This window comes from Crinia signifera, chromosome 1, assembly GCF_055691185.1.
Source record: "Crinia signifera chromosome 1, ASM5569118v1, whole genome shotgun sequence".
NCBI lineage: Eukaryota > Metazoa > Chordata > Amphibia > Anura > Myobatrachidae > Crinia > Crinia signifera.
This window is the reverse complement of record NC_139217.1, coordinates 48,205,855-48,219,429: the sequence shown is the minus strand read 5'-3', so window position 1 is coordinate 48,219,429 and position 13,575 is coordinate 48,205,855. Positions and strand designations below refer to the sequence as shown.

At 43.8% G+C, this 13,575-nt stretch overlaps 1 protein-coding gene across 4 annotated transcripts in view; it reads left to right on the top strand.

Annotated features, from left to right (window-relative positions):
- FAM53A (family with sequence similarity 53 member A) overlaps window positions 1-13,575 on the top strand; it is a 52,215-nt gene that overhangs the window by 23,357 nt on the left and 15,283 nt on the right. For 3 of the 4 annotated variants that reach the window (XM_083149580.1, XM_083149666.1, XM_083149745.1), the window contains exons 3-4: window positions 3,225-3,279; window positions 4,980-5,785. In XM_083149580.1, the coding sequence (XP_083005706.1) occupies window positions 3,225-3,279; window positions 4,980-5,785 (861 nt within the window). The remainder of the gene's footprint in view (window positions 1-3,224; window positions 3,280-4,979; window positions 5,786-13,575) is intronic. The other variant, XM_083149834.1, reaches the window with a different exon arrangement.

The following is a 13,575-nucleotide window of genomic DNA, read 5'->3' as shown; positions in this document are numbered from 1 at the left end:
TGTTTTGGATATATGTATTTACTATGATTTGCAAATTGCTCGTATGTTAACCTGCATCTCTAGCTATACTAGGAAGGAAGTCCTGGATTGCTAGAGGAATATTGCCCAACATTACCACAACGTGTTGCATGCCGTGAAATCTTGACTTGTTCCTGTTTGAGGAACTTTCATGTACTAGAAACAAAGTTTGATGTCCTGAAAGAACCCATGTAGTCGGCCTTTCTTATTAATGGGCGGCACTGCCCCAGCTTATTTAAAATGACTTCTGCAATGAAACCCTGCACTTATAGGGTGTGCTAAGGAAAGTAGTTCTGTGTTGTGGCTTGACAAGCGGGGCCATATCAGGGCGCAGCAATGTCACATTTGCTTTACTGTACTTCTGTAGCAGTCATTAAAACGTAAGGGAGATAAAAGGACGGAAAGTGACAGCGGTACAATTAGTTGCACTTATCAGCTGCTTGCAGTCCCCGTCCTTTAAATAAGTCCAGTAAGTTGTGAAATTGCTGTGTAAAGCCAAGGGAAACATTTCAAAGATCATCTATTGATCGCACACGAAGGCGGCCATTTTGTCACCTGAAGCAATCGTCTGGAGAATTCACCTGTAAATTGGTGACATAAGGAGTGTGGGTGCTGTGAGGTCACAAACACCTGGTGCCTTGCTGGGACAAATCCTTGAAAAATGATGTTTTAAGGATTTGTCTATGATTCTAAGTGATAAGGGAGCCATAGCCCAGTAGCATGGACATGTCCTCTACCTCAGTGATGTCACTAGTTTCTGGGCAATTGATAGGCTGCATTCTTGTGTATGCTAGATTACTACACAATGATACCTTCATTGTGAAGGGTTTGGCTACCAATTAATTGATTATTTTACAACTCATTCAGGATGACGCACAAAAAGCACAGTCCTAAGTGCTCTGATTTGCAAGTCATAGACGGGCTTGATCTCATCGAACAGGCTCGGATCTTTGGGCTAGACTCTAGTCATAGTTATTTAAGTGATTATAACCGTTCATACACCTGGAAATTCAGTGTTCCGGTTCAGGGATATCAGACAATTTATAGTCTCTGGACTATGACTACTAGTCTCTTGATTGTTTGAGTTCACAAAATGGCCACCCAGTTTGCCTTACTGTATTATATAGCCCTTTTTCCTGGAACATTGAAGTGGAAAATGTCTCTTGGAGGGTATTGTTCCTAAACACTGACCTAAAACCAATATTATACCCCAAAACACTATGCAGGTATCCATTGAGTACTAGCTTTGCAGAGCCGGCCTGCAGTATTGTTAGTGGATGCTAAAAACAGTAATATTACTCCAAAGTCTAGTCACACCTAATTTGTGAAGTAATATATTAGTGGATTTCTGTACTAATGTGCAGACGAGAAGTGGCCCATGGCAACCAATCGGCTGCTCTGTATAATTTTATATTATGCAAATTATAGATGTTACTTCAGTGCTGATTGGTTGCCATGGGCCACTTCTCCTCTGGCTCACGTCTCTCCCCTTATCACTGCTTCAAACATCTGCCCTCATATTGGAGTTGGCGTTGGCTCTGTATGTTGGATGTCCTACTTAATTTTCTGTAAAATTTGCATTTATATTTCATGATGTGGATATTTTAAAACTTCCTGCCAGTCCTGACTGATTACACATTACGTCATCTTTACCGTTTGGAAATAATTCATTATAGCAATAATATAAATTAATGGTTTTCAGCATGTGCGGTGTGCTTTCCCAATATGGCGACCGGTTTGCTGAATACGCCGCCCAACATAGCGTGCTGGTTACACAAGGGTAAAGGTAACCCCCCCGCTATGTGCTCATCTTCGAGTAGTGGGAGGTGGGTGTTTAGGGATGTTTATGTTCCTATGCAGGGGAAAATAACTTATCATTGAAAGGAAGTCTCTGAACAATAGTATCTTTTGGCATAGTGAAGAATAAATCAAAATCCAGAATTAATCTAGGCAGTTATAATTGTTCGTTTTTGTCTTTTTATTTTTTTAATGAATTGTGACGTACTTACATGGTCTTCATTAAAATATTATTTAATGTGAACTTTGTTGCTGCTTTATAAAGACACCAGGCTCATTTGTAGTAAAGAAGTTTTATAAAGTTTGTTTAAAGTTTTTTTGTCTTTATATGCATTTGGTGTCAAACTTGCTCCACAGACTCTGAAGTAACACTTTGAATTTGTGTTTTACTTTAGTTCTAGAGAAAGGCTTGGATTTCCCATACCAGTGGTTCCCAACCCTGGTCCTCAAGTACCCCCAACAGTGCACATTTTCCAGGTCACCTGGCAGGTGCACTCATTATTTTGACACATTTTAAAAGATCCAGAGCTGGAGTTAATTATGTCACTTGTGATTCTGTGTGGAGAGGACCAGGGCTGGGAACCACTGTCCTATACAAATAAGCCACAGTACTGATGAGTGTGCTTCCATTTGAAAAAATTGTGGTGAACATAGTCTGTTGCTATGGTAACATTCTGGTGCAATAATTGGGTATCATGGTACTGGTTGCCATGATAACACTGGTGGATTAAATATGTACCATACAATCATGAGGTATCATGGGATTGGTTACTACTATGGTAACAATGGTAGAATAATGAGGTACTATGTAATCAACTGCTATGGTTACATTTTGGTCCAAAAATGCGTTATCTGCGTTTGGTAACAATGTTGACATTCTGAGGTACAGTACCATGCAGTCAGTTGCTATGGTTACTTTGTGGTATAAAATCTATATTGGGATGGGTGCTATGGTAAAATCGCTGTATTAAAGCATTATCATGCTGCTAGTTACTATGGTAACTTAAAGGGATTGGGGATGGTAACACTGGTAGATTGAGTTATACAGTCAGTTACTATGGGAACATGGTGGCACAAAAATCAGCCAAAAGTGCATAATTGCTTTGGTAACCTGGTCTAATGAGGCATCATGCCAGCTGTTGCTATGGGTTACCAGCCGCCATCTAGAAGCTTGTACCAAAATAGTTCAGGTGGCGAAATTTGTGCTTCGGAATTAAATGATACTGGTAATTGGCAGACCTCATAATGAATTGACCCAAATACCTACCCCTACCCCCACACCCCCCCTGGGACAGTAATATGCACATCTTTATCTTTTGCCTATTCTCCTGCCTCATTATAAATCTGTACACCATGTGCTTTTTGTTGTATGGGGTTGAAACTTTTTCTTCCCTCTGGTTAATTTTCAGCGCTCATCTGAGAAGCTGAACAGTGAAGCCTGCTTGTTCCCTTACGAAATCAATGGTAAGTTTTCGAGAAACCTTAGCAGAGTTTTATTTATTTTTTCTCTACACTCCAAGGAAAGCAAAGGTGTCTGACTAAGGCGAAAAATCTTTTCTGTTGCAAATCAGATGCAGGAGGGAAAGAGGGCTTGGAAATGAGTGTGCAGAGCCTGCTGGCTTAAACTGGTCCTAGAACAATGCTCCCCAACTCAGTGGCTGATGGTGATTTTATGCTTGTGAAAGAGCTTTGCATATTAAAGTTGGCCTGCTTCTCCCCCGCTGGAGGGGGGGTGGGCAACGCCATATTTCATCCCGGTCTCTGATTATTATTTTTTGAGTGATTTAAATAGACAAGATTGTAAAGGACAACGGCATGGCCAAATTGTACCACCTCCCTCCTCTCCTCCAAAAATCCGACTTGTGTTCGTTTTATTTTCCCCAAATGTATTTATTTGTATCTGGGTAGAAGTCTATTTATTGCCGGTGGAAGCTTTGCAATATATTTAAATGTTTGAATGCAGAATGCCAGATTGATCGCCTTTTATGTGGCAGTTATGGCTGTTCAAATCCTATATCGCCAAATAAATAAAAACCTCCGCTACGTTAGGTAGCAAGAGGGACTCTACACTGTATAATAGAACTTACAATATTATATTGTAATATAAACAAAATAAAAAGTGGGTCTCTGGAGGGGAGGGGGGGAGGACTACAAACTTCAGCATGCCTTTGACTTGCAGTCCTTGCTGGAACATGGCCCACAGCTGCTGGGGAGTCACAGGTCATGCTCCCTTCAGCCAGAGAGGCTTTCCACCTAATATACGGTCGCTAGGTAAACACAGCAAAGGTTGGCTTGCATTGGATTGACCATCGAAGGTCGACATGGATTTTTCGCTTTTTTTTTTTGAGCCGACGGGCGGTATTTCATGCCCTACCACTAGGGTGTGGAGGGAGAATTAAATAGTGTGCCTTGCGTAGTGGTACACTTAGTATCCATGTCGACTTAGTGGACATTCGGGAGATAAAAAGTGAAAACCCATGTCGACCTAATACTCGTGTCGACTTTAGCCATGTTGGACATTCAGTGGTCAGCCCAATGACCCCTTTCACCTCCAGATGACGTTAATATAGTGCTGACATCTAAGTGTCATTTTGGGTCTTCCCTTCCTGCTTTTCAGCCATGTCTGCATAGCGTTAGGTGGTGTTGCCGTTGGCGTTGGACGCAGAGAAAAGCTGCTCTTTAGAGACTGCATTACAGCGCGCAGTACTGTAATGTACAAGGGTGGTGGAAAATAACTCGTAGTGATATACATATATGGCTGAAAGGCATGGAAGGGAGCTAGCTGAGTAAAGTCAACATTTGCTGGTTAGCTTAATAACTTATTGTGAACTGGAGGTCTAGACCCTTTCATAATGGCTCGACCAGAAGTTTGTATTTCTTTACAGTACGGTGTATGATTGGATACTATAACTGTAGATTCTGCAGTGGGAAAAGTTATTTCCGTCCTGAGAAGTCCCCTATTTAAATCCCCCTTGAGTTGCTTCTCGAGTTGCACTGGGCTGAGTTATGCATTCTCTATTTTCTCACCTCTAAAAATAAACCTGGCACTACCGATATGACTGCCATCGCCTGTATGTTCTGTGCGGGGTTTTATGCTATGTAACACTACATTTCCAGAATTGGGTCCCTAACCTCCTCCTCTTTCTTTCCTTTCCCTTTCACAGAGGACAGCCACTGGAAAATGATTGATCGGGCTTGTCCAATCAGGACTGAACTGAACAAGAACTCGATCTTCTCCTTTCCCATGTGCCCCTTCAGTCCCGGCACTCCCAGCAATTTTAATCTGCAATGGCAGAACGAGTCCTCAAATCAGGCTTTGGTATCTGGGTGGATAAGTAAACTTAACCTCAACGACAGCTTTGGTCAGCCACTGGCACCCCCTACGAAAAGACACTGCAGGTCACTGTCTGAGCCAGATGAACTGTCTCGCTGTCGGTCCCCCTGGAAGCCCGGCAGCTCCAAAGTCTGGACGCCCGTGTCGAAGAGGCGATGCAACAGCGGTGGCAGTGCCACCTTGCAGCGCTGCAACAGCCACGGCAGCACCACCCTACAGAGAAGCACAAGTATCAGCCTACCACAAAACGCCACAGCTCTTAATAACAATATATTCACAATTCCCACCTGCAACACGTCTCCTGTTCCCAGGCCATCGTCTGCCAGCAGCGGCTATGTGGACAGCAGCGAAGGAAGCACAAACTCCAGCCTACGTTGGCGCTCTGGTGGCCCTTGCGAGTTCAATCCGAGGAGGCGCCTTTCCTTGTCTCAGGAGCACATCACTGAACCCAGAGATCTTTTGCCTTCAGCCAACAGCACTCCCACCTCTACCCCGGAGCTGAAGCGGCGCCAGGGCTTGCTGAGGTGCCGCTCCCAGCCGTGTGTGTTAAACGAGAGGAAAACACGACTAAAACGCAGGCGTGATGAAGATGTCCGGTGGAATCGGCCTTCTATAGATTTTCTCAAAATGACACGGGTAAGTTCTCCTCACCGGTCATGTTTTTGTTTCAGGCTATGCACATCTTACAGATCGGAGAGTACGGTGGGTTAAGACTAGTCCTTATTGAACGTCTTTTTATAATAGACTGAAGACCTTCAACATCCCACACGGCTTGATTTCCGTAGCCAAGGGCATGCTTTATTCTCAACTGGGGGCTCATGAGGCAGGAAGATGAAATGAGGCACGCCCGGGTGATTACAGCGATATATGTGGCATAATATAGCCAAGTTCTTTCTTTGCTTCCTCCCTTTCTGGAATGGAGGTAGCTTAGAAATACTCTAAACATCTCAAGTTCATGCAGGTATCGGGATGTTTGCATTTGTACAACGGAGAATGTTATCTTTGTACAAAATGTGTATATATAGTATAGTATATCCGCCAATCTGTGCTGCCCTAGATACTTCGTGCATTAGCCGGCATGTAAAACAATGTCCACAACGTGACCGGTTCTCCTTCATCTCTGGTATTCTACAGTTCAGCTGATAAGGAACTGGAATGTTTATATATGGTGGTAGCTCATTAGCATAATACAGCTTGTATGTTACAGTTGGTGGTGATTTGTCACCAGAATATTGAGGGTCTGATGGCGTCCACCTAGGATTCTGTCAAATATGCTGATTAGTGCAGGCTGGCTGGTGTCCAGGTCTTTTCCTGGATGCTGGGAGATATTTTCCGTGGACACCACCTAAATGGATTTTCCATTACATTTCTTCAGATAGAGCAGTTGCTGGTGGTTACTAATGAGTGTAATTATGTACAACGCCCATCTTTATCATATCCAGCATGTACTACTGGGAAATGTGTGGTTGGGTGCTACGTACTCGGCCTTCCTCCCTGGTGGTGGGAATCTAGAACTCTGTGTGGATTACGAATCTGGCGGTTTCCCGAGTTAGGGAGGTGTTATGTGAAGATGGAGAACATTGCCTTCTGTTACAGGCTCTGGAAACCCCATTCAGGAATATATAACAGATACAAGGTTCTAGAACTCTGAAGAGCGAGCAGTGCCATCATATATCGCAGTTTACCGCTTTCATTGGCGTTATAATAAGCTCTCGACACCTATTCTATGTACGCCAGTAGAAGTGGTTACAGATTTATAATCCTCCTTTACTTTCACCTGCTTTAAGATCATTTCCAACTTTAACAGGTCTGGAATATAAGTGGAAACTTATGTTGTGGGATTTCTTGACCTACGCCCTGCTCAGGAGAAAGCAAATTAATCCAATTCCCTATTTCCACGTACTGTAGCATTTTTTTTTAAATGTTTTTTTAATGTGCATTTAACCTGACATAACCCACCCACAAGTCAGCGCTGTACCTTGTTGAATCTTAGAGCATAGAGAGAATCCTGCAAATGTCTCCCTTTCAAGAGTATGAGCGTAACCCTGCTTTAGAACTACACTATATTTTTTCCTTTTACTGAAGTACTCTGTGCTTTGGCTCCTCCCATATCTTGGTTTACATGTGTTAATGGCACATACATGTATATCGTGGTAACCAAAAGATAACGGCCTATGATTTGCAGGAACCGCCATAGATTCTGCGGTATAGCTGCGAGATTTAAATCTGGATTTTACATTAAGGCGGCACTAGCTTGGCGCTTTTACTCTAAAGGCGGTGTTTAGGGACGCATTTTTTGTGTTAAGCGTACACCTGTATTAGCCTGGGTGCAGTGCTTGGTGTGGGTATGCTAGGACACGTAAGCTTCCAGTACTGATTGCAGATTTTACAGCAGCATAGATTTCTTCAGTCAGTAATCAGCCAGGGAAAAGGGATATGCTTTCCAGGTCAGGAAACTGGCTGCTCTCCCTACTCTTTCGTTTTCTCATGACTGCTCCAGTATATGAAAAGGTCACACTCTGAGATGAATCAAGTTTCAGATTGCCAGGGAAGCTTGTTCCTGTATGACTAGACTTAAAGTGAAACCTACGCTCCGTGCAGGCAGCCATGTTGGTGCCCGAGGAATGGATGGGGCTGAACATAGGCTCAGCAAACAAAATGGCCGACCCCACGACGTGTAGGTGACATTTAAGTTCTTATAAGTGACTCGAGAGGAAATGTGACAAATACTTGAATAAAACTTCAGCACATTTTGTTGTGCCCATCTATATTTCTCATAGCCATGCTCGACAGGAACAGGAAGTTCCCCACGCCTTTAATTTTATGCGTTAAAGTGAAAACCATACAGCAAACCTTGAAGAGCGATAGTGCCAACCAATCAGTGTCTCTCTTTTACGGGCTTTTGCAAAAAGACAGAAGCCGATTGGAACAGTATTTCCACTTTATCTCTAACATTTGGTTCATCCTCCCCACATTGTACTGAGGGGATATTTTTTAGCACAGATGTCCCCAGCAGAGAGTCTGTGCGTTGTTAGCAATGCTGCATTTAAATAAATATCACTCTGTGGGGTATAATGTCTCCTAGGGGCTAAGAATGGGTTAACATACACTAGTCTGGTCTATTTGCCTACTCGAGGCGAGTAAAATTTCACTTTGTGTAGGAAAATTGTGAGGGTTGTGCATTTGGCGTTGGCCACCTGTAGCTGAAGTGGAAATGTCAGCCAAGGTGCTGATCGAGTTTCAGCTCGAACAGGCAGACCGGGCCCTGCGACTCAAGGGCCTTGATGCTTCCCAGCTGATGGTGAAGCTAAAGACTTTACCTCATAATGTTTAGGGCAGCTTTCTGACCTTGCTGAGAAATGACCGTTATCTGACCGTCATGGAGAAGTCCCTGGCATTTACGTTTAGTAAACCCTTCGCCGTACTTGTATTCATCGGGGATCCTATTTTTCTGACAGCGCTTTGCATTTTGGCAGTACTTTATTTTTTCAGCTATTGACGTACAATTTTACAAGGATGCGTCAATATTGTCAAAGTACAGATACCACATTGTAAGGGGAGTACCAGAAGTGTGGATATTGTACCCCAAAAGACATTGGGGGGTACATATATCATTCATCGCATATTAATCGCTGGCGGGACATGCACAGCGGCCATTTTTGTGGAGTCGGGGTATGAGTGGGTGGGGACAGATTGGGGGAGGGGTGAGTCGCAAACTGTGGTAGAGCATTGGGCAGACTGAAGGGTCCTTCATTATTATATAACATTTTCTACCAACGTACTGAGGGCCAGAGGTACGGAGATCAGAAAGTGATAAATTGGAGAGTGATCGTGACAGCCAATCATCTCAACTACCATGTCACAGGTGTTTGAAAAATAACTGTAAGGAACGGATTGGCTGGTGATTTATCACTCTCCACTTTATCACTTTTTGAGGCTTAGATCATCTCACCCTGAGTCTGTAATGTTACATTCTTTATTTATAAGTCTCGAGACCAATAATTGATAAATATCAGTCGTTATTGAGATGTTGGTGTTTAATGCTGGAGGGCCGAAGTTCCCTATGTTTGCATTAAAGGGTTAACTATGCTGGTCGGAAGGGAGAGCGGTTTATAAACGTTTTTTTAAAGGAGGAAAACTCTATAAAGCACTGGATGTAGCGGACAGCCGGATGGGTTGCTTACATAACTGTATATGTTATCTGATGGCAGCTGCATTGCTGGGAGAGTGTAAAGGAGGTGAGCAGTCGGGCAATCTCCTCGCACATCTAGTTATCTCTGCACCAAGCCCTCCAGCTGAAAGCACTTTGCTTGGCTCTGCCTCGTGTTTATTTGCGTGTCCATAAATGAGAGGTCTACGTATTTTGTCTGGACCCGTTTCTGTACATTAGGCTGCTCAAACGCCATGTGGTTGCACTTAATTCCCAGAGATCAATCATTTTAAACCGTTTCAAAATGAAATGTCCCCCCCCCTCTCTGCCTGATTTCTGGTAGTGATTGAAACTCTTCAGCAGCTCATGTGCAATAGAAAGCCATAAAGGAAGATAAAGGTCTTCAGCTTTCAGCGGTTGTGCGTCATTTCCCCAAAGTTAACTTTCAAGGTGACAAACGTTGCGGTATCGTTTAGATGACAGGAGCTGGCAATCGCAGAATTATATTTAGTATCGTAAAGGTGACCGCCCTGTCAGCTGAGTGAAGTCTGCAGCTGATCTGTATTGCTGCACAACCATTACAAAAGGGAAGAAGGTTTTTAAGAGTTCTTGGGTAGACTCAGATAAAGGGCGGTACGGTATTCAATGAGGCTGATTCGCCATGTTTTTATGGCGATTTTGTGCTGTAAGGCGAATTTTTGACTAAAACGGTGAATCACCCTATTCAATGACAAGATGGCGAATACATTTCAAGGTTTTTTTATATATATATATATATATATATATATATATATATATATATATATATATATATATATATATATATATATTTTTTTTTTTTTTTTACACAGACCAGCCAGCAGGGGGCCGGAGCCGAGCCGCTCATTAGATATTCATATATTCACTGCAACAGAGCATTACATATGCATGATCGGGTGTAGTGAATATACCCGGTCCCCTGCTGGCACCCCCGGGGGGCAGCCTGTGCTGCCTGGCACCCGGAGCCCACCTCCCCCCCCACAAACGTTCTGGGGCAGGCAGGGAGACTTCCATCTCCCTGCCTGCCGCCGTCCTCGGGCTCCCTGCGGCATCGCTGCAGGAGTTACAATTCGCCAGTCAGGAGCAGCGAGCCCCTGACTCATTGAATACTGGAGCCGGCGAGGCTCCGGAACGCAGCGAGCAGTGGCGAATGTGCAGCGAATCCTAAACAGGATTCGCTGCACATTGCCAAAATGCTCTTCGAATACTGCCCACAGAGTTAAAGAGGGCGGAGATAAAGGCTCTTATTCTGGTCCGTTCGCTCGGACCACTTTGTTCGCAAGGGGTCCGATGTTTGGCGCATGCGCAGCCGCATTTCTGTGCATACGCATGGTGAGTGCGACCAAGGCGAACAGAATGTACGCCGGGTGCACGCATCCAAGTTCGCTGGGCGGTGGGATTCAGCATATGGTAACACCTAGCTGGACGTTCTCATGCTAATGCGCCGATGGTACTCACCGGCTGTCAGCTGCCCAGCCACTTCCCCCCGAGCACCCAGGCATATTTAAGCGACTTTGCCATCATTCGATGGTCACCAACCATCGAATGATGTGGGCGGATTCCACAAGGCTGCGAATGGATGTTACTGTGCAACATTCATTCACAGGCCCTGCGAGCGGATCACCCTTGCGAATGGTGGTCTGGCATACCACCATTCACAAGGGAGGGTTTGTTGGACTCCCTGCGAATTCAACCAGAATAACCCCCAATGTACCAGCCAACCAGCGCTGGTCTTTTTTCAAACCCAACCTATAACATGGCAGTTAGTATCTGATTGTCTGGGATTTAATCTCAGTCCATTTTACCTCATTCAAAGGCTTATTAAATAGACCCCCACAGCCTATAAAGTGATAGAAGCTGATTGGATGGTCATTTAGGGTTGATCTATCAAGCAGTGAACCAGTTGCCAATCAGCTGCTATCTATTATTTTATAGCATGTACATGATGCTACATAAAAGCTGATTGGATACGTTGGCCGTAGCAACCACTGCTTGATCAATGTCACTATCTCAATTTGATCCCTTTCTATACGCATATAATGTAGATTAAAGTTGCCAGTTATTGCTCCCTTGTTTATAACCAGCTAGCTCAAGCAATGCCACGTTTTGTCCTGAGCATGGTTTGATGGTTGCAAATTATTTTTTTATGTTCCCGTTGTATTAAGCAGTAAATCAAATCCAGCAGCCGGCTAATAGGACCTCCTGTTAGAAATGATATACAGTCACATCTTTCCCTTAAACCTGCGGATGTCTGGTCAGTAAGGGATAAAAATAAATCCCCTTTTCGGAGTATTTACAGCTTCTGTTGGAGGCTTGGTGAAATGTATCCTGTGTGTTAGAACGATACGTACTTGCGGTGTTGGGGCATGATGTGATTGTGGCTGGCCGGAACACTTATACGGGCTTCTCCTTGAGGATAACATTTGATGGTCATACTGCTCCGTCAACTCATTGGCAACCAGCGATGTTGCTGACACAGATCCCCTATTGGATTACAAACTATAGCTCCGCTCCACGGGACATGTAAAACCTTTTTAATCATCACGCACGCAGTGCCACTCATTCTGATACTGCCCACTTGTGCTCTAGACAAGTGTTCTCAGCATGTGCTAACCGCCAAGGGCCCATTCGGGCAAAGAGGTCAACCGTTTAGGATGTTTAATCTCTTTAGGGTTTTACATTTTTATGTAAACAGATGACCTGGTTCTGAACATTGAGTTCCTTTTTCCCATGATGCTGTCGCCAAGTGCGTGTTCTGCACCCATTAACGCACTCTTGCGCCCCTTTCAGGCGTGCAGCATTGTACAGGTATTTACGGAGATGGGAAGTTGTTTTTGTGGCTTACTTTGCACCATTGACGTAACTATTGTAGTGGGTAAATGACTTGAAACCAGACGGAACTCTCTTCCTAGATTTGGGTGTACAGTGATGGTAATTGCTTTAGCGTTTGAACAAACCTCTAAATTCCTGAGCCTGTGTTTGTTCGGTACAAAAATCACTATGACTCGAGTTTTAACCGCTAGACCCAGACTTCCTCATTTTTTTTATTTATTTTTTTGATTTACAAAACACTAATGCAGAACTGTCATTGGAAGGTTACTATAGCAGCTGTGTGTCAGCGGAAACGCACGCACGCATAAATATCAAATGTATGTTTCGGCGCATAGTTCACCACACAAGTGTTGCTGTTCTCAACCAGATTCCCGGCATCGGAAAATGAAGCAAATACACAGTAGGTGTGTAAGCGCTGCAGCCAAAACCTTTCCCCACGTGTAAAACCTCAGCTACAGATGGAAATATTCTGCAGCGGCATAGTACAGTAGTCATCTGAATGTGGAAAGTTATTTCAGTTTGTGTATAAGCTGCAAGGCCCAACTTTGCATAGCATATAATGCTGCCTACCATAACAGACAAAATGGAGCCTCTGAAGCAGAATCTGCCTCCTTTTTATACCAGAGTCTGGCAGCCCATTCTTGTGCAGTGACTTATTGGGAATTTTGGCTGCCAGGGTAATAGGCACCTGGCTGCGGTTTTTTGGGCGCAGAACTCAGGCATTACCTAATTGCTCTCTGCAAGCATCAGCTAAATGTTTAAATTCCGTAGAGAAAATGCTGCAATGCCTGTGACCCGTAGCATTGTGGGGCTTCCTTGTTATGCTTTCTGGGAGCAAATGTCTGTGTTTATTGTACAGAGACTGGCGGCGGTAGAGGTATTTTTGTAACCGCTCCGGCAGCTTGAACAGCCTTTGACTAGTTCAAAAAAAAGTTTGCTTCTAATGTTGCATGAGACCAAATTTGGTTAAATTAAAGGAAAAAAAGAACTTCGCTGATCCACTTTTTTATATATATATATATATATTTTATAGATTTGCAGTTCATGAACCGTTATTTAACTGGTGATGAAATGTTTTTCCCATGCAGCAACATTCTGCAGTAGTACAGCCCAGCATACTACGTTGCAGCTATATAATGGCTGCATACAGTGGCAGCAGCCAGTTGCGGCCTGGAACCAGAGAATGCAACCTATCTGTTCATATGCTAGTTGTGTCTGAAGCATGAGGTTCTGCGTTCAGCCATTTTGAACCAATAAGTACCTCATGACTTGTTGATGTCGCTGGTTCTCAGAGTGCTTTCTAGTATTGCATTGACCAGTAGATAGCCACCTTCATTACAAGCGAAGGTGCAAATGTCTTAAGATTTTAAACCATCCGATATATATATATATTTTAACAAAGTAG